Source organism: Trichoderma breve, chromosome 2 (genome assembly GCF_028502605.1).
Source record: "Trichoderma breve strain T069 chromosome 2, whole genome shotgun sequence".
Lineage (NCBI taxonomy): Eukaryota > Fungi > Ascomycota > Sordariomycetes > Hypocreales > Hypocreaceae > Trichoderma > Trichoderma breve.
This window is the reverse complement of record NC_079233.1, coordinates 3179604-3198006: the sequence shown is the minus strand read 5'-3', so window position 1 is coordinate 3198006 and position 18403 is coordinate 3179604. Positions and strand designations below refer to the sequence as shown.

Sequence of the window (18403 nt, the reverse complement as noted above, 5' to 3'; positions counted from 1 at the left end):
AAAGTTAATAAAGTAACTTAAAAAAATTAGTAAAATATATATAGTTATATATATATAAGTACTTACATTAATTAATTTATTAAAAGTATATATATAAAGGTTCTTTTGCAATTAATTTCTTTTAGGTAATTTATTTTTTATACCTAAGAGAGATTATTTATAATATTAATTTATTTTATATAAGAAAGTTTTTTAATATTCAAAATATAATTTTTTTTTAATATACTTTAATTATTATTACTCTAATAGTGAAAATATATTACTTAAGTAGTAAAACTTTTTTTTTTAGTTTATTTATTCTTTAAATTTTAATTTATTTTAGAATTTCCTTTCTACACTTGCCCCAACCCATTTAACTATACCACAATCTTGTTTTTTTCTCCATTCCCTTATATGCTCCTCTACCCACCCCGAGGTGTAATCGACCCAGGCTTCTTCATCCCCATCACCCTTCTCTGCCTTTCGTGCCCTTCCGTGCTGTAATGATCTTAAGAGAGTACACTTTTTCCGGTCTCTCCCCTCCCATTTCCATTGCAAACATCCCACATCATCGCTACAAGCACGGCTACACTGCTCGGATGATTCAATCACAACCTCAGCGGGTGGTTCGAACGCATCAAAGCGGCCACCATCCCAGTTCTCACGCGATGGAACAGTGCCTGGTTTATGAAATTCCCATACATCTGAATATAGCAATGGGCGCTGTCGGTTTGTTAGCTATGAAGCAGATCAACATTACTTGCCCGTACTCGGTAGAAGAAGGAGCAAATAGTTGTATGAAACATGTATGGAACGCTACTGACCTGGGATTTCCGTTGGCTAAACTCCCAGCTGAACAAATCAACCATATCTTTTGGTGATGTTTTGTGTAGAGTGATGAGCGGCTGGCACCAATGCTGATCATTGAAGGGAATATCATGAAGGCCGTAATCGCTGAACATAGGCCAGTGTCCATGCATAGGAATACCAAGCTCCCATAACACCCACCCCAGAACGCTATCGCCACAACACTCATCATCATGATTTAGATAACTGAATTTTACGGACAGCGGGTCGTCAGTATACTGTCCATATGGACCAGTAGTGCGCTGTAACAAGGTCTTCATAGCGCCTCGACTGATCACATATCCAGGGCCCCCGTTAGCGAAGAGGGTGCCTTGGTCTCTCCGTTTGGGATCACGGCGTCCAGGAGATGGTGAGCCAATGTAAACGTTTGCATCTGGGTTGTACGTTTGAAGAAATCGGAAGAGGTTGTCCCAGAAAATATAACTAGGAGAGACGACGTCAATGAGACAGCAGGCCAATCAATACGAGAGTGTACTTACGTGTCTGTTTCGTAAAAGACGTAGAAGTCTCTATTCGGCTTCATGGCCCAAGCTCTTTCCATCATAGGTAAGAATTTGAACTTGTCCAGCGCCCATCCATTTATGTGCTTTACCTGTGCTGCAGTGTCCAATACACCGTTCGCTTGCATTTCTTTTTGGGCTAGATATTCCTCCCACATCTTGAATGTCGTAGCATTATAATGGGCGCTAGGCAGATGGGCCAAAATGTCGATAGCATGATGATCCCGGATTTTCTCATCGAGATCAGAAAAGATGATCAATTCATCGGGCGTAAAGCAAGCGCTGGTGCTGTCCATCTGCGCGTTCAGTTTTTCCTTGTTATCGCCATGGCCGGTCTTGAGAACTGGCTGTATTCTTGATAACACATGTTTAGGGAACGAATCGCAAAGTTCTCGAGTCGAATCCTTTCCGGTTTCTACAGAGGCGGGAAGAAACTCCGTCACCGTATGATGTATGGAGTCGTCGGTCTGTGGATAAATTTGATACGGTAGTAATTGGGTTGGCTCTGGTTCTCTGAGACTATACAGAAAGAATATTAATAAGATAAGACAAGAAGCAATTAGAATGATATTCTGCAGCGGTCGGCTATGCAATACAGGTGGAAGAAAGAGTGGCCGTGACAGCTTTCTTAAAAGGGCCATTCTACATTAGAGGAAAGAAATAAGGTTGTGAAGAAGAATGCTAGGTGCGCACTAGAAGAATACGTGCCTGGCTTTAGGGAGTGCTAGAGTGGTAGATATACGAAGAGAGGGAGTAGTGCCAATACGAGTACTTGGAAATCTATATTTAGGATATATGCATCTATATATAGATCAACAAAAATGTGTTAAATATTTGCATATTGAGTGTTATGTTGAAGTAAACAGATTAATAACGTATAATTTGCAAAGTAATGATGCTTTAACGTTAGCTACCTAGTAATATGATGATATTTGCTAGTTGCGATTTGTATTCCATTATATGTACGGCAACTATGACTAAGCAATGCGTCTTGCACTATTTATCCTTTTGCTGTTCAAGCTCGGCCTTTGACCATTTACATCTTTCCTGGCACTCCAGAGTCAACCAAGATCGTCTGCTCACGACCGGCGGGCTAATCACAATGGAGTTCGATACTCTCCAGGTTCGCTTTGGCGAAATTGCCCATGTGGTATCGTCTAATTTCCAGAAACTTCCCGGCTCGGCTATGCTGGCCCGATACATCCAATCCAGCTACCAAAATGACCCCGTTCGATCTGCCATTGAATTGATACTCGTTTTGTTCTTTATACGGTACCTGATGTCTCCTTCATACTCTACTCACAAGCAGAATTTTGTCAAGCTGCGGGAAGGCGTAAGTCTCCGGTGAATTCGCCAATGGTACCTATTACTGACTATCTATGGCTTCAGGAAATCGAGGAATTGATTGACGAATGGACTCCCGAACCGCTTGTAGCAGACCAAAGTCTCATTGAAGAGATCGAGAATGAAAAACTTCCGGTTATCGTAGGGTACGTTCATGCCGTCTAATAATGATGCTGCGGTATATTGATCCACGACTCAGACCGACGGGCCCCAAAGTCAAATTATCCAATGGACGCACTGCTATTAACCTGGCATCCTATAACTTCTATAACTTTAATGCCAACGACCAAATCAAAGAGAAGGCAATCCAAACCCTGCGGACATATGGAGTTGGCCCTTGTGGACCTCCTCAATTCTATGGCACTCAGGACGTTCACGAGAAAGCCGAGGCCGACATTTCTTCATTTCTCGGCACGGAAGCCTGCATTGTTTATGCACAAACCTTCTCGACTGTATCAAGTGTCATTCCATCTTTTTGCAAGCGCGGAGATGTGATTATTGCCGATGCTGCTGCCAATTATTCCATCCGCAAAGGCCTACAGATCTCAAGGAGCAACATCAGATGGTTCAAACACGGAGACATGGGTGATCTGGAGAAAGTGATGAAATCTGTTGTAAATGAGCAGGCAAAATCGGGTAAACTGACGCGTCGATTCGTTGTTACGGAAGGCTTATTTGAGACGACCGGTGATGTGACTGACCTGCCCCGATTGGTTGAGCTGAAGGAAAAGTACAAGTTTCGAATTATTTTGGATGAAACCTGGTCATTCGGAGTGTTGGGGCGAACTGGTCGCGGCCTCACTGAAGCACAAAACGTCGATCCGCAACAGGTGGACATGATTATTGGATCACTCTCCGGCCCCTTGTGCGCAGGAGGCGGGTTCTGTGCTGGATCCAAAGATGTCATTGTGCACCAGCGTATCACTTCCTCTGCTTACACCTACTCTGCTGCCTTACCAGCCATGTTGGCCATGACAGCAAGCGAATCTGTGAAACTACTGCAGTCAAATCCCGACGTGCTTGTTCAGTGCAGAGAGAATATCCGAGCTTTGAGAGCGCAGCTTGACCCGCGTAGCGATTGGGTTGTGTGCACCAGCTCGCTGGACAATCCTATCTTGCTCCTGGCACTCAAACCCGAAGTCATCAAGGCAAAGAGATTGACCGTGGATGATCAAGAGAAAATCCTGATGGAGTGCGTCGAAGAGGTATATATGCTCCCCTTTCCCTATACACCCTTTCACTTGCTGCACGATACTGATAGCTAGCAACCAATAGTCTCTCGCGAACGGTGTTATGATCACACGACTGAAGACAAGGCCTTATGCGAATGCCATGGGGGCGAAGGATGGAGATTGGACACTCCAGCCAAGCCTCAAAGTGTGCGTCACTTCTGCGCTGTCCAAAAAGGACATTGAAAAGGCAGGAATCACAATTCGACATGCCATTACGAAGATAATGACTCGAAAATCAGCGAACAAGACTATCTAACTTACGACTCTTCCGAACCCACCCTTTAGACGTTCCTCTTTCTATTTCCTCGGGGACGGAAGTGATATGACATAGAGAAATCTCATAAACAGTTATAATTATAATTACATAGTAATATTAATAAATCTCTTTTCCTCAGATGTAATGAGAAATACCAGTTGTAACAGAATTATAAGCTGCTATATAAAGCTGTCGGTTGAATGATAATTCGTACGAATTTACGTGTTTGTTTTTCGGGGGTTATATAATCAATCTAAAACGCAGGTCCACCTCGGGAATGTCTTCAGCTTGGACCCTGGAGATACATCTTAGCTAGTGTCCAGTGCTGGGCCAAGCTATGGATTGATTTTACCCATTCCTCATGCGCTCTTCTCTCTCCGAATTTCAAGGCCAGCACTCGCCCTTCAATTTCGATCGAGCAATTAGTGGTAAATTTACTCTTGGCGCGATTTGCAACTGAGATGCCACGACTGCTCTGTATGTGTTTCTTACATCTGCAACGTAGCCAATGCGCTAACTTTCTTGTCTGTGTAGCTACAGCGCTGTCATTGCGTCGCGACCCTCGACTGCTCAAAATACCTCCATACATATCTGCCTTCTGCATTGCCATTGGTGTTGTTTGGCTCCTCCTACTGCCCCTGGACGATTACTCGAGACGAACCTACGTATCAGAGAATGCTCTCTTGCCTGGCCAGGTGCATACATACTTCGGTGGTAGTGAACAATCCATTTTCAGAGCATTCAGGCATGAGGTAGACTTGCTTGCTAGCAAGAACAACTTCGAGTCAGTGGCCTTTCCCAGCTGGAGGGACGATTTCTGCGGCATACAGAAGGCTAACACGGAAACTAGGGTCAATGACAAGCTGGAATCCATCCTGACTGGCTTTGGAGTCAAGGTTGGTCGACAAAATTATACCTATCACTCTGCGGGAGAGATATACAGTGGGGAGAATGTGTACGGTATTTTGCAAGCTCCGCGAGGGGACGCAACCGAAGCCATCGTTCTGGTGGCTGCATGGAAAAGTATAGATGAGCAGCTCAATCGTAATGGTGTTGCGCTCGTCCTCACGTTGGCTCGCTATTTCAAACGTTAGTCGCCAGTGAAGCTTGAGCTTTACACATCCCAATCCAGCTAACAATACCTAGGTTGGTCTTTATGGTCCAAGGATATCATTCTTCTTCTACCTCCAGATAGCACAACGGGTACGCAAGCTTGGGTTGATGCCTATCATGATGCCCATGATTCAAAGTATATTGCGCCGTTACCTCTCAAGTCTGGTGCGCTGCAGGGAGCTCTTGCGATTGACTACCCTTTTGAGCACCGGTATCATGAACTCCACATCATTTACGACGGTACGAATGGTCAGTTGCCTAATCTCGACCTCATCAATTCGATTGTAAACATTGCAGGCGGCCAGATGGGCATTGAAACTACCGTCCAGCAAATGGCTGGCCATACGGACAGCTACCAGGATCGACTTCAAACGATGCTCCGAGGTATGCTTTATCAAGGCCTTGGATATCCAACGGGACCCCATAGCAGCTTCATTCCGTATCATGTGGACGCTATAACCTTACAGCCCGCTGGCGAAGGATGGCACGATGAGATGGCAATGGGCAGAGTTGTAGAAGGATCTTTCAGGAGTCTCAACAACCTGTTGGAGCATTTGCATCAGAGCTTCTTTTTCTACCTTCTCATGCAGAAGAATCGCTTTGTTAGCATAGGCACATATCTACCCAGTGCCATGTTGGTTGCTGCCAACTTCACTATTATGGCCATCTTTCTTTGGGTGAAGAGTGGGCAACCCATCGCAAAGAGAGAAGCCACCGACAAGGCAAAGGGTGACATTTCAGAAGACAAAGGAGTTTTGACAACGACGCCTTCATCTCCTCCAACAGTTGAGCGTAACCTTCTCTCGCCGCTTGCTCTCGTTGCGACATGCCATTCCATTTCTGCCATTCCTCTATTCATTTTCAACCATCTTGGTATTAAGGTACGCTGAAACACCAAACTTATGGCTATAGTAGATCTTGAATTCTGAGTGCTGACCTATTTTGCTATGACTAGACGTTACCATTGGCCTTTTTGCTATTTTCCGTCTCGTCCACTGCTCTTCCTGCAATCTTCTCTTTCGTTATTGCCTCGGTTCAGAAGCCTACTGCGCAGTTCTTTCAACTTACAAAGTCCTTCTCACTGCTGATCCTAGGCGTATCTCTTGCCACGCTCAGCACGCTCAATTTCTCACTCGCTTTTCTAGTTGGACTTCTGGCAAGCCCTCTTACTTTCATCCAACCGACCAAAAACCTGGCCACTAGGTTGTTCCTTGTAATCCTATTGATACTAACTTCACCGCCTGTTGTTATATCATCCGCAGCATGGACCAGTGGTGTTACTATGTCTGAAGTGCTGAAAGCTGCGAGTTTGGGGTGGAATGTGTGGGGGATGTACACACCAATTATTATTTGGTGCGTTTGGTGGCCTGCATGGCTCATCGGCACAACAAACACTCTTAGTTCTACTTTTAAGAATTGAAGGGTGCCTGCGTTTTCCGCGAAGACTATAGCTATGACTTTCAGAAATATATAATAGACCTGGCGATAACAGGGATGGATCTCTCTTCTTTGTTGGAATGCGTTTTGTATAAATCACTAATAATCCTTGTTTGACCAAGGAGTGTACACTTATCAAGAGTTCAATGGAATTGCAATGCGTATCTGTGGTATACTATACAACCTCTCTAAGAGCATTTGCAAACTCCACTGACTAGCATCTCATCGTGGTGATGCTTATGCTGCCCAAACATCATGGCCGGCCGCTTCAATCCAGTTCCCTAGCTGGTTGACGTTTGAATCCCACTCGAGGAGTCGTTGACGCATACTCTCGATCTGCTTCATGTCGAGTACCTTCGGTTGCACCCAAGTAATGTGTGCAATCTGACCTACTTGGTCGATTGTTCCACGCAAAAGGCCCAGGCTCAAAGCTTTCATCACCAAATGCTCAATCTCTTGGGGTTGAACTTTGGTCTCTTGAGAAATAGTAGCAAAGGTCATGGTTCTGTCATGCGGTGGTCTGCGAAAGACAGCTTCCGTCAAAGCTGCCAAGTAAATCTTCTGTCTGAGGCTGTCCGAGTTGTCGTTTAACAGCTTGTTGGACGCAATGTTATCTGAAAGAAGATCGTAGGCAGCAAGGTCTCCCCGGTTGTAGGCGAAGAGGAGGTCACGCAACCAAGCATCATCCTCACTCCGACCCAGGGTGTCCAGAATGGGGTGGAGTAGAAGCTCGCCGAAATTATAGATACTAGTAGATACTAGAGCCGCAACGCTTAGGTAGTAGGCTCTTCGATGTCGTTCCTCGTCAGAGAGCGATGACAGGTCGATACAGGCAAGATAGAGGAGGGCAGTTCGGTAGTAGTTTGCAAAGTCCATCTTTCGCTATTAAATCGCAGGATTAGTGGTGGTATTTGAAACCGTAATGAGAAGACTCACCTGATAGTAGTTGGCGCTGGCGTCGTAAAACGCTGCATGTACGACTGCCTCAACGGAGTCGAATGAGTCTAGTATTTTCTCTGCGACATCTAGATCTTGTTTCGCATCCTCCAGCTCGCCAAGGCTTAGTTTCACCCTGGCCACTGCAACAGAAGCAAATACAAGCGCATCTTGGGAATCCTCTGTGTCCACCTTCTTAACTACGGACTGCAGGAAAGCCAAACGTTCACGGTCATCTTCCACATATTGTCAGTAGGGCCCGCGGATGGCTTTGGGTTCAAGGAGGCTGGGAACAAACCTTTGCACTGTGTTGCGGCTTTGAGGGCTAGCATCACCAGCTTCAATTTATTGATTTTATCGGCAAACTTGAGGATGAAGACATTGTAGAAGGCCAAGCGCTGGCCGGCGCTGCCCTCATCGTTGAAGAATTCGACGAGGGCGTCTGTGAGTTGGTGCCATAGCTTGCGCTCCCAGTAGTCCTCAAAGTTGAGGATAAGAGGCTGGAGCTCTTCTGGAGCTGCGTCTCGTTGCTCCGCAAGGAAATCGGAGATGCTGTCGGTGTTCATATTGGAGATGTAGCAACCAACGGTGGTCAACCGCAGCTTGGAGCTTGGATTGTCAACCTTGGTTGAGCGATTGACAAGCGGTGGAGTGTGTAGCGCGGTGACGTATTGCTACCGTTCGAAATGAGGTATTGAGGGATGCAACTCTTTCAGATCTGAAGTGGTTCAGAGGCGGTTCAAGGTGGCTCAAGGTGGTGGTGATAGCGTACATGCAATGCAGCCTTACTTCATGGGTCCTTCTGGCGAATAACGTGGCAGCTAGCTGCCTAGCGCACACATTGGCAGCCTTGCTATTACAGTGGGAGGTCTCTCGTCAATGACGGAACGAGCAGGGGAGGTTCCTTCCCAGTGCTTATCGATAAACCTTGAACAAGGATACCTTGGTACAACCTGGTAGTTGGCACGATATAAGATAGGACATGGCTGTAGTGTATCCTTCTTTTTCGTCAGCAATAGAAATAAGAGAGAAAAGAAAAAAGATAAAAAGGGAGGTTCTTTATGGTTTTTACATAGCAAAGACCTGAAGTTTCAAATTTGTTATGTGTATGCACTTCGAGGTGCCTACCTTGTACCTACCTGTAGATCTAGAACCTCGGCCCGCGTTACTAATGTAACAAGCCCCCAACCTCGGTGACATGCATATACAAGCCTGCGAATTAAACCTCAGTACCTACCCTCTCATCGCTTTGCCATTATGATATATGAAATTGCACTTGTCTCTACCACTTGAAAGTGACTGAAAGAAAGGACAACCCGAACCATGGCAGCTTCTCTTGTAACCCTTCCTGCGGTGCAGCGCCTGAGCCCACGCTGTATCCGGATCCTTGGCGGCAACCCAGGCAAATTTTCGCTGCAGGGCACTAACACCTACTTGCTTGGTACTGGCCGCTTTCGTATTTTAATTGATACAGGAGAAGGACGTCCAGTTTGGATACAAACACTCAAGGAAACGCTTGACCAAGAAAATGCGACAGTGAAGTTGGCTCTGATATCACATTGGCATCATGACCACACCGGCGGCATTACGGATCTTGTCAACGCTTTCCCCCAAGTACAGGTTTTCAAAAACAGCCCCGATGATGGGCAGTTGCCGATTCAGAGCGGCGATAATTTTCAAGTCGAAGATGCGACTTTAACGGCCTGGCACACTCCCGGTCACGCAAAAGACCACATGGTGTTTGTGCTTACCGAAGAAGATGCAATGTTTGCCGGTGACAATGTACTTGGACAGGGCACTGCTGTGTTTGAGGATCTGTTTACATATCTCCAGAGTCTGAGCAAAATGAAGACACTCTTTTCTGGGCAAATATATCCAGGCCATGGGCCTGTGGTTGAGGATGGACCGGGAAAGATTAGCGAATATATCGAGCACCGCCGCCAGCGAGAGGAAGAGGTTCTGCAAGTAATGAGAGCCAGCAACCAGGACAATAGCAGAATCTGGACGGCAATGGACATAGTTAAAACAGTTTATAAGGATGTGCGTGAGGATTTACACATGGCAGCTTGTGGTGGGGTTTTACAGATGCTTGCTAAATTAGAGCAGGAGAGGAAGGTTAAACAAACCAAAGACGGGTGGCAGCTGGATGATGTTAAGAGTGTAATTTAATTGCTATCTGCTCCACGTTGGCATATCAATAGAATATACACATAATGCTTCATACCTCTCGAGGATTGAGCTCGTTGAGCTACATGTAATTATGTAGCAGACACAGACTTATACGGACAATTTTATCGCATGTGTGAGAAAGGTGAAGAATAGAGATAAGAATAGACTTAGTGTCGAACCTAAGTTTGCATGTGATAGTTTCTTACAACCACTAGGTAATATGTCGCTTATATTTCATCCAACTTACAATCTAGCACTTGTCGATAAACAAAAACTCCAAGATCCTCACCATGTCGGCTGATTTCTGGGCTGGCTATCTCAGCGGAATAGTCGGCATTGTAGTAGGCAACCCTCTCGACATTGAAAAAGTACACCAACAAACGAGAAGCAATGTTGCCCGGAAATTATATAGCCAGAGCTCGGTGGCCTTTATGAAAGGCACTGCCGCTCCCATATTCGGGTACGGGGCTCTGAATGCGCTGCTGTTCTACTCATACAACCGGTCCGAAGCAATTCTGAAAAAGGTGGCATCGACCCCGGATGCCGGGTGGGTTACATGGACAGCCGGAGCAGTGAGCGGCCTGGGAGTATGGATAGTCAGCGCTCCAACCGAGTTAATCAAATGCCGGGCACAAATGTCCACGCCAGCCACATCGAGCTGGGCGATTTTGAAGCAGATATGGAGGAGAGAGGGTGTGAAGGGCCTCTACTATGGCGGGGTTGTCACAGCGCTTCGGGATAGCATCGGCTATGGCTTTTACTTTTGGACATACGAATTGGCTCATCGCCACTGGCCTGCTGCTCAAGAGCAGGACAACGTTGCGTCCGGGCGACGAGATACGTCAAAGGTATTGGTTTGTGGTGGGATTGCAGGAATTGCCACTTGGGCCAGTGTGTTTCCTCTCGACGTCATCAAGTCGCGCCTACAGACACGGCAATATTCCTACCGGCCAACGACAGATGAGACGCCGTTTCTGAGGCACGACAGAACGAGCACGGCGAGCAAGAGTAACAGGCGGTATGGAGCATGGCAGGTGATGAGGGATACTTACCGAGAGGGCGGAATCCGTCCCTTTTTCCGAGGCCTATCAATCTGCAGTGTCAGAGCCTTCGTGGTGAATGCCTTTCAATGGGCTGTATACGAGTGGATCATGAATGAAGTAAATATAGGCAATAAAGATCAAATGAAAATGCTCGCGGAGGCTTAATTAGAGGGCATTCAGCGGGTTTCATCTTTACTGGTTAGGTACATCAGGATTTGGCAGTCGCACATCCGCTTGTTTTGTCATGGATTGAGAATGCCTTGGCGGAACATTCTTGGTGATAGAGAAGAGCAAAGTCACAAATTAGAAATATTAACTCATATTGCAATCAAACTGAATGCATCATGCATACCCGCCTCCCTGCATCGTATCATCGAAAATCCTACGAGATGTGTTCCACAGCATGCCGTGTCTAAGCAGGTCTCCCAGAATGTTTATATTAGTCACGTGATATCGCGTCAAAGTCTCGTGTGTCAAACTACGCGCGACACAGCTCAAGGAAACGCGTCATCTTACTCACTTCCTATGTATGAATTTGCTTAGAAGCGCCGGTGTTTTGTTTTGTTTTCGTGCACAAGCTTGTCAAGATTACCCTCATTTACCATGTCGGCTTCGTATGTGATTCTCTGCAACAGATAATATGAGGCATTACCTTTATTGACAAATTTAGTGCGCCATCAATCTCAGCGCTGAAGGACAAGCCCCCTAGCAAGCTGAATCACCAGGTTCCCAGGCCTCAGAATCTTGACAAACTTCGGAAACCGTTCAAATGTCCGTCGGCGGCTACTGCAGTATCCGCGTCGGATCGCCCGGCCAGGAAAAAAAGAAAGGTCGATTATAGAGGAGCCGATGAAAACGGACCAACGAGCATCGATACGGCATATGATGCTGCTGGTCGCCAAGTAGTGGCATCGCCCAAGTTCCCAGTCTTCCAAGCCAAAGATAAGAATGTTGTTTTTCGAAAAGCCTTCTCTATTCCTCTGAAGGACAAATCCCAGGTGGCATTCGACGCATCAAGACCACCGCCAACACTTGGTCTGCGACGTGGGGTCGTGTTTGTCCCCAAGCCCCTACATGATCCATCCGGCGAATTTGCCATTGTTCTTTATGACCCAACAGTTGATGCGAAGCCTGATGCAATTCCGGAAAACGTGGTGCAGAAAGAGGCGGAGCCCTCGAAAATCGACAGCCCGATTGTGCATAAAAGCCTTGCTGAGATCCTTGGCATCAAGAAGGAAGTGGAACAAGATCATCCAAAAGTGCCGGTTGTCATTGATCCTAAGATTGCTAAATGTCTCCGCCCTCATCAGATTGAAGGAGTCAAATTCATGTATAAATGTGTTACAGGGCTGGTCGATGAAAAAGCTCACGGATGCATCATGGCTGACGAGATGGGACTGGGAAAGACACTCCAGTGCATTACACTCATGTGGACGCTTCTGAAGCAGTCTCCTACTGGTGGGAAATCGACAATACAAAAGGCTATCGTGGTGTGCCCCGCAAGTCTGGTGAAAAACTGGGCAAACGAGCTGACAAAATGGCTTGGTCCTAATGCTATCAATCCATTTGCCATTGATGGCAAGGCACCAAAGGAAGAATTGAAACGACAACTTCGTCAGTGGGCCATCGCCTCTGGCCGATCCATCACTCGTCCAGTCATCATTGTCTCGTATGAGACTCTGCGCCTCAACGTTGAAGAGCTCAAACACACCAAGATCGGACTTCTGTTTTGCGATGAGGGCCATCGTTTGAAAAATGCAGACAGCAATACATTCAATGCTCTAAACGATTTGAATGTTACTAGACGGGTGATCCTCACCGGTACACCTATTCAAAATGATCTTACGGAATATTTTGCCTTGACCAGTTTCGCCAATCCAGATCTACTTGGATCTCGATTGGAGTTCCGAAAGCGCTTTGAGATACCTATTTTGCGTGGACGAGATGCGGACGCCTCAGAGCATGATCGCCAGCGCGGAGACGAATGCACTGGAGAATTACTCGGTATTGTTAACAAATTTTTGATTCGACGGACAAACGACATCCTCTCCAAATACCTTCCGGTAAAATATGAGCATGTGGTCTTTTGCAATCTCGCTCCATTCCAGATCGATCTCTACAATTATTTTATCACCAGTCCAGATATTCAAGCTCTTCTTCGTGGCAAGGGTAGTCAGCCCCTCAAAGCCATCAACATTCTCAAAAAGCTCTGCAACCACCCCGACCTCCTGAATATTTCAGATGACCTGCCTGGCTCAGAAAAATGCTTCCCAGAGGACTACGTTCCTAGGGAGGCTCGTGGAAGAGATCGTGATATCAAACCCTGGTATTCAGGAAAGATGCTGGTCCTCGATCGAATGCTTGCCAAGATTCGAGAAGACACAAACGACAAAATTGTCCTTATTAGCAACTACACGTCTACGTTGGACCTCTTTGAACGTCTCTGCAGAGAACGCCAATATGGATGCCTACGTCTCGACGGAACTATGAATGTGAACAAACGCCAAAAACTGGTTGACCGCTTCAACGACCCAAATGGGGATGAATTCATCTTCTTATTGAGCAGCAAGGCAGGAGGCTGTGGAATCAATCTCATTGGAGCAAACCGCCTTGTCCTTTTTGATCCGGATTGGAATCCCGCTGCCGACCAACAAGCCCTGGCGCGAGTCTGGCGAGACGGCCAGAAGAAGGATTGCTTCGTTTACCGCTTCATTGCCACTGGCACCATCGAGGAGAAAATCTTCCAGAGACAGTCTCATAAGCAAAGCTTATCGTCGTGCGTGGTAGATTCTGCTGAAGACGTGGAGCGTCATTTCTCCCTCGATAGTCTTAGAGAACTCTTTCAGTATCGTCCTGAAACCACCAGCGACACCCACGATACATTCAAGTGCAAAAGATGCAAGCCCGACGGTCGACAATTCATCAAGGCCCCCGCCATGTTATATGGCGATACAAGCACTTGGAACCACTTTGTCAACTCTGGGTTACAGCCCATTCAAGATTTGTTGCTTCGGCAGGAATACGCCGGAAGTGAGGTTTCAGCTGTATTTCAATACATATCCCATTAGACTAGACTAGATTCAGCTAGATTTCGATTCAATCAAATACTACCACCGAGATATAGTCTACCATAAGCGAATATCAAATTTTGCGATAGCACTAGAAGTGATAGCTCTACGGAGTACTGGGCAGACTAACATCAGTTCAAGGCACGGGCCAGATTGTGTACGAGAACATCTCCGTTGCTGCGGCACTAGCAACGGAGCTCCGTCTAACGCCACGTCGGGCTCCGAGTAGTATGGCCGAGAGCTTCGCAAAAGCGAGCCTCTGGAGCGGCGACCGATGATTCGGCTGCTCCATGCCGAGGCAAGACACGGCTACTTCATTATCCTGCCTGCGAACACGCTGCGAACACGGAGTATTTTGACTGCACGGCAATTGCCGCTCTAGCCTTGCCTTGCTGTAATGAACCTCGAGGAGACGATTCAGGGACGGCCGATTCCTAGCCACTCGATGGCGCTGGCACGAGTATATTCTGCGACGTCACATGCTTACCACACTGCGCATATTCAGCAGGCCGGGGGAGGTGGCATCTGATGCATGTTGTAATGATGTGCTTGCACACTTGCAAATTAGCGCTTCAACATGGAGGGCACACTGAAAACGCGCAGCTTTGGGATGGATGATGATAATTGCAATACGTCAGGCTCTATTCCGTACGCAAAAACATTCACCATGGTATCCAGTGGTTGCTGTCTTTTGTACTACGACTTACATGCCTCCTAGCATGGGATATCCTCAACTTTATAACACTATCATAAGATACTCCGCACTCCGTATTTATTGCTTCATGCCTCCCCGTACAGATCAGCAAGGTTCGCCCTGTTACGCTGTAACGTCAAAGCGCCCGAGAAAATACGGGGCAGCCCGTACTGAGCAGGAGGCTAAATGAGAGGGAGAGAAAAAAAAAATTACAACCTGAGCTCTCGGCTGGAGGAGGGGAGGTCTAGCTCGGCACAAGCGACGACGCGGGCCAAGGGATTATGTTTAGACAGCCTGTGAGTGGCCAGATTGCCTAGGGCCATGCCAGCTCTAAGCCGCACATTCTGTCATATCCTGCTATCCCGGCCGTGGGGCTCCATCTTTTACCTCTCTGAGGACGGCGACTGGCCCCAGAAGCAGCCGAAAAACACCTCTCCCCCACCCAGGCAAAACCAACTCTCCACTCTCGTCGCTTTATAACAACCCCCCCCCTCCAAGGCCTTTTTCTTCGTTCTGATGTTGACTGATTTCTCCAATTGACTGCAGTCTGTAGACCCTCGCTCAATTGGCCACCATGCTTGCTTCCAGACAGGTTCTGGGCAGTATTGCTCGGGGCCGCGCCGTCGGTGGCGCGGCCAGCAGCGTTCGCCGTCTGGCTACCGTCTCTGATTCTGCTCTCGACCGAAAGGTAGGCCGTTCTACTACATACCTCGTCGACTCTGTCTGCCCGGGGCTCCGCGCTGACGCTTTTCCCACGTGCAGGTCCGCCAGAACAACTGGGAGGAGAACAACTTCATCAACTACAAGAAGATGTCTGAGAACCTCTCCATTGTCCGCAGCCGGCTCAACCGACCCTTGACCTTTGCCGAGAAGATCCTGTACTCTCACTTGGACGACCCTCACAACCAGGAGCTCGAGCGAGGCAAGTCTTACCTCAAGCTGCGCCCTGATCGTGTGGCTTGCCAGGATGCCACTGCCCAGATGGCCATTCTTCAGTTCATGTCCGCTGGCATGGACTCTGTCGCGAACCCTACCACTGTCCACTGTGACCATCTGATTGAGGCCCAAGTCGGCGGCGCCAAGGATCTTGAGCGCGCCATTGGTATCAACAAGGAGGTCTACGATTTCCTGTCTTCTGCTTGTGCCAAGTACAACATTGGTTTCTGGCGCCCTGGCTCTGGTATCATCCACCAGATTCTCCTTGAAAACTATGCTTTCCCCGGTGGTCTCCTTATTGGTACTGACTCTCACACCCCCAACGGTGGTGGTCTTGGTATGGCCGCCATTGGTGTTGGTGGTGCTGACGCTGTCGACGTCATGGCTAACCTGCCTTGGGAGCTGAAGGCCCCCAAGATCCTCGGTGTCAAGCTCACTGGTCAGCTGTCTGGCTGGACTGCGCCCAAGGGTATGTCGATACACTTCTGAGCTTTTTTTTTTTGGTTTTCATCCTTACTAACGTTGCAACCTGTAGACATCATCCTCAAGGTCGCTGATATCCTGACTGTCAAGGGTGGCACTGGCTCCATTGTTGAGTACCACGGCCCTGGTGTTGAGGGCATCTCTGCCACCGGTATGGGTACCATCTGCAACATGGGTGCCGAGATTGGTGCCACTACTTCTCTTTTCCCATTCAACGACCGCATGTACGATTACCTTGCCGCTACCAAGCGAAAGGATATCGGAGATTTCGCTCGTGCTTACGCTACTGAACTTCGCGAGGACCAGGGTGCCGAGTATGATCAGCTTATCGAGATCAACCTGTCTGAGCTCGAGCCCCACATCAACGGCCCCTTCACTCCCGATCTGGCCACTCCCATCTCCAAGTTCAGCCAGGCCGTCAAGGACAACAACTGGCCCGAGGAGCTCAAGGTCGGTTTGATCGGCTCTTGCACCAACTCCTCCTATGAGGACATGTCTCGCGCTGCCTCTATTGCTCGCGACGCCCTCGACCACGGTCTCAAGTCCAAGGCTGTTTTCACTGTTACTCCTGGCTCTGAGCAGATCCGCGCTACCATTGAGCGTGATGGCCAGCTCCAGACCTTTGAGGAGTTTGGCGGCATTGTCCTTGCCAATGCTTGCGGCCCTTGCATTGGTCAGTGGGATCGCCAGGATGTGAAGAAGGGTGACGCCAACTCCATCCTCTCCTCATACAACCGAAACTTCACTGGACGCAACGACGGCAACCCCGCCACCCACTCTTTCGTCACCTCTCCCGACCTGGTTGTTGCTCTCTCCATTGCTGGCTCTCTGCACTTCAACCCCCTTACCGACTCGCTTGTTGGCAAGGATGGCAAGGAGTTTAAGCTTAAGCCTCCTACCGGCGATGGTCTCCCTGTCAAGGGCTATGACGCCGGTCGCAACACCTACCAGGCACCCCCCAAGGAGCGTGCTAGCGTCAACGTCCAGGTCAGCCCCACCTCTGATCGTCTCCAGATCCTGGAGCCCTTCACTCCCTGGGATGGTAAGGACGCCAAGGATGTCCCTATCCTGATCAAGGCCAAGGGCAAGACCACCACTGATCACATCTCCATGGCTGGACCCTGGCTGAAGTACCGTGGCCACCTTGACAACATCTCCAACAACATGTTGATTGGTGCCATCAACGAGGCCAACGACGAGGCCAACAAGATCAAGAACTTCACCACCGGCGAATGGGATGCCGTCCCCGCTGTTGCCCGTGACTACAAGAAGAAGGGTATCAAGTGGGTTGTCATTGGTGACTGGAACTACGGCGAGGGTAGCTCTCGTGAGCACGCTGCTTTGGAGCCTCGTCACCTGGGAGGCCTGGCCATCATCACCCGAAGCTTTGCCCGTATCCACGAAACCAACTTGAAGAAGCAGGGTATGCTTCCTCTGACTTTCGCTAACCCCGCCGACTATGACAAGATCAAGCCCGATGACAAGGTAAGCTCTCTCCGCCCTTGATAGCCAGCGTAAAATAAAATTGTGAATGCTAATGCGTGTTGCAGGTTGACATTCCTTGCACCGAGCTCGCCGTTGGAAAGCCCCTTACCATGGTTGTCCACCCTAAGGAGGGCAGCCCCTTTGAGGTCGAGCTGCTGCAGACCTTCAACGAGGCCCAGATTGAGTGGTTCAAGAACGGAAGCGCCTTGAACACCATGGCCAAGAAGTCCAAGAACTAAAGAGAGAGAAAAGACCTTTTGAAGAAAACGAAAGGCGGTGTTTTTGGAGGCCCACAATCTCGTGATCAGCCAAAAGCGAGGAAAATACCCGTCGAGGTAGTCTGTCGGCCTCAGATGCGTTGGGAGTCATAATGTGCTTTTACGTGTACTCTGTATGTAACTCGTGATTTCCATGTTTAGTATATATAATAAAGGGCAAAAAAATAAAAAAAATCAATTAAAAAAACAAAAGAGGTCATGTATGCGTGCAGAACATGCTGAATCACACGTATTATAAAACTATATTTTGGAGCTCTCTAGGCTGTTTATATATAATAATAATAAATTAAAATCAAAACAAAATGGCTTATTATTACTGGTATATGGTATTGAACCCATCGTTTTCAATTTGTTGACGTCGTTTTGTTTTAGGTGCTCTTAGCTGTACGCCTAATTCCATATTTTGAATTGCGAACCACATGATGCTAGTGGCGCGCTGTAGCAACCCCTCGTAGCGTATGTGCCTTATGTAAATAGTACGCAATACATACACACGTCCCAGAGAACGCCCGCTCTTACATATCGACCATCGTCATCGCTCGCAACCTCGATTATTGCTCGTCTTCTCCGACCGAACCAAGCA

The 18403-nt window shown here is 47.9% G+C and overlaps 8 protein-coding genes across 8 annotated transcripts; 6 read left to right on the top strand and 2 right to left on the bottom strand.

Moving 5' to 3' along the window:
- Positions 1–713: 713 nt before the first annotated feature.
- Positions 714–1642, bottom strand: T069G_03204 (fringe-like domain-containing protein; the record flags this gene model as incomplete). Its single annotated transcript, XM_056170414.1, has 3 exons — positions 714–1032; positions 1096–1269; positions 1326–1642. 3 exons carry the CDS (start codon positions 1640–1642, stop codon positions 714–716), a joined length of 810 nt encoding a protein of 269 aa, XP_056031306.1.
- An 806-nt stretch (positions 1643–2448) lies between these two features.
- Positions 2449–4178, top strand: T069G_03203 (aminotransferase class I and II domain-containing protein; the record flags this gene model as incomplete). The annotated part of the gene is made up of 4 exons (XM_056170413.1): positions 2449–2679; positions 2736–2836; positions 2890–3895; positions 3966–4178. 4 exons carry the CDS (start codon positions 2449–2451, stop codon positions 4176–4178), a joined length of 1551 nt encoding a protein of 516 aa, XP_056031305.1.
- Positions 4179–4639: 461 nt separating this feature from the next.
- On the top strand, positions 4640–6581 carry T069G_03202 (gaa1-like, GPI transamidase component domain-containing protein; the record flags this gene model as incomplete). Its single annotated transcript, XM_056170412.1, has 7 exons — positions 4640–4655; positions 4713–4962; positions 5029–5267; positions 5325–6020; positions 6078–6172; positions 6247–6494; positions 6554–6581. The coding sequence occupies 7 exons, from the start codon at positions 4640–4642 to the stop codon at positions 6579–6581; spliced, it is 1572 nt and encodes a 523-aa protein (XP_056031304.1).
- Positions 6582–6965: 384 nt separating this feature from the next.
- T069G_03201 (PCI domain-containing protein) lies at positions 6966–8230 on the bottom strand (the record flags this gene model as incomplete). The annotated part of the gene is made up of 3 exons (XM_056170411.1): positions 6966–7610; positions 7665–7900; positions 7963–8230. 3 exons carry the CDS (start codon positions 8228–8230, stop codon positions 6966–6968), a joined length of 1149 nt encoding a protein of 382 aa, XP_056031303.1.
- Positions 8231–8987: 757 nt separating this feature from the next.
- T069G_03200 (metallo-beta-lactamase superfamily domain-containing protein) lies at positions 8988–9833 on the top strand (the record flags this gene model as incomplete). Its single annotated transcript, XM_056170410.1, has 1 exon — positions 8988–9833. The coding sequence occupies one exon, from the start codon at positions 8988–8990 to the stop codon at positions 9831–9833; it is 846 nt and encodes a 281-aa protein (XP_056031302.1).
- A 290-nt stretch (positions 9834–10123) lies between these two features.
- Positions 10124–11041, top strand: T069G_03199 (mitochondrial carrier protein domain-containing protein; the record flags this gene model as incomplete). The annotated part of the gene is made up of 2 exons (XM_056170409.1): positions 10124–10767; positions 10822–11041. The coding sequence occupies 2 exons, from the start codon at positions 10124–10126 to the stop codon at positions 11039–11041; spliced, it is 864 nt and encodes a 287-aa protein (XP_056031301.1).
- A 438-nt stretch (positions 11042–11479) lies between these two features.
- Positions 11480–14222, top strand: T069G_03198 (type III restriction enzyme, res subunit domain-containing protein; the record flags this gene model as incomplete). Its single annotated transcript, XM_056170408.1, has 3 exons — positions 11480–11490; positions 11547–13906; positions 14086–14222. The coding sequence occupies 3 exons, from the start codon at positions 11480–11482 to the stop codon at positions 14220–14222; spliced, it is 2508 nt and encodes an 835-aa protein (XP_056031300.1).
- Positions 14223–15212: 990 nt separating this feature from the next.
- On the top strand, positions 15213–17781 carry T069G_03197 (aconitase family (aconitate hydratase) domain-containing protein; the record flags this gene model as incomplete). The annotated part of the gene is made up of 5 exons (XM_056170407.1): positions 15213–15326; positions 15401–16043; positions 16110–17044; positions 17105–17542; positions 17608–17781. The coding sequence occupies 5 exons, from the start codon at positions 15213–15215 to the stop codon at positions 17779–17781; spliced, it is 2304 nt and encodes a 767-aa protein (XP_056031299.1).
- Positions 17782–18403: the final 622 nt, after the last annotated feature.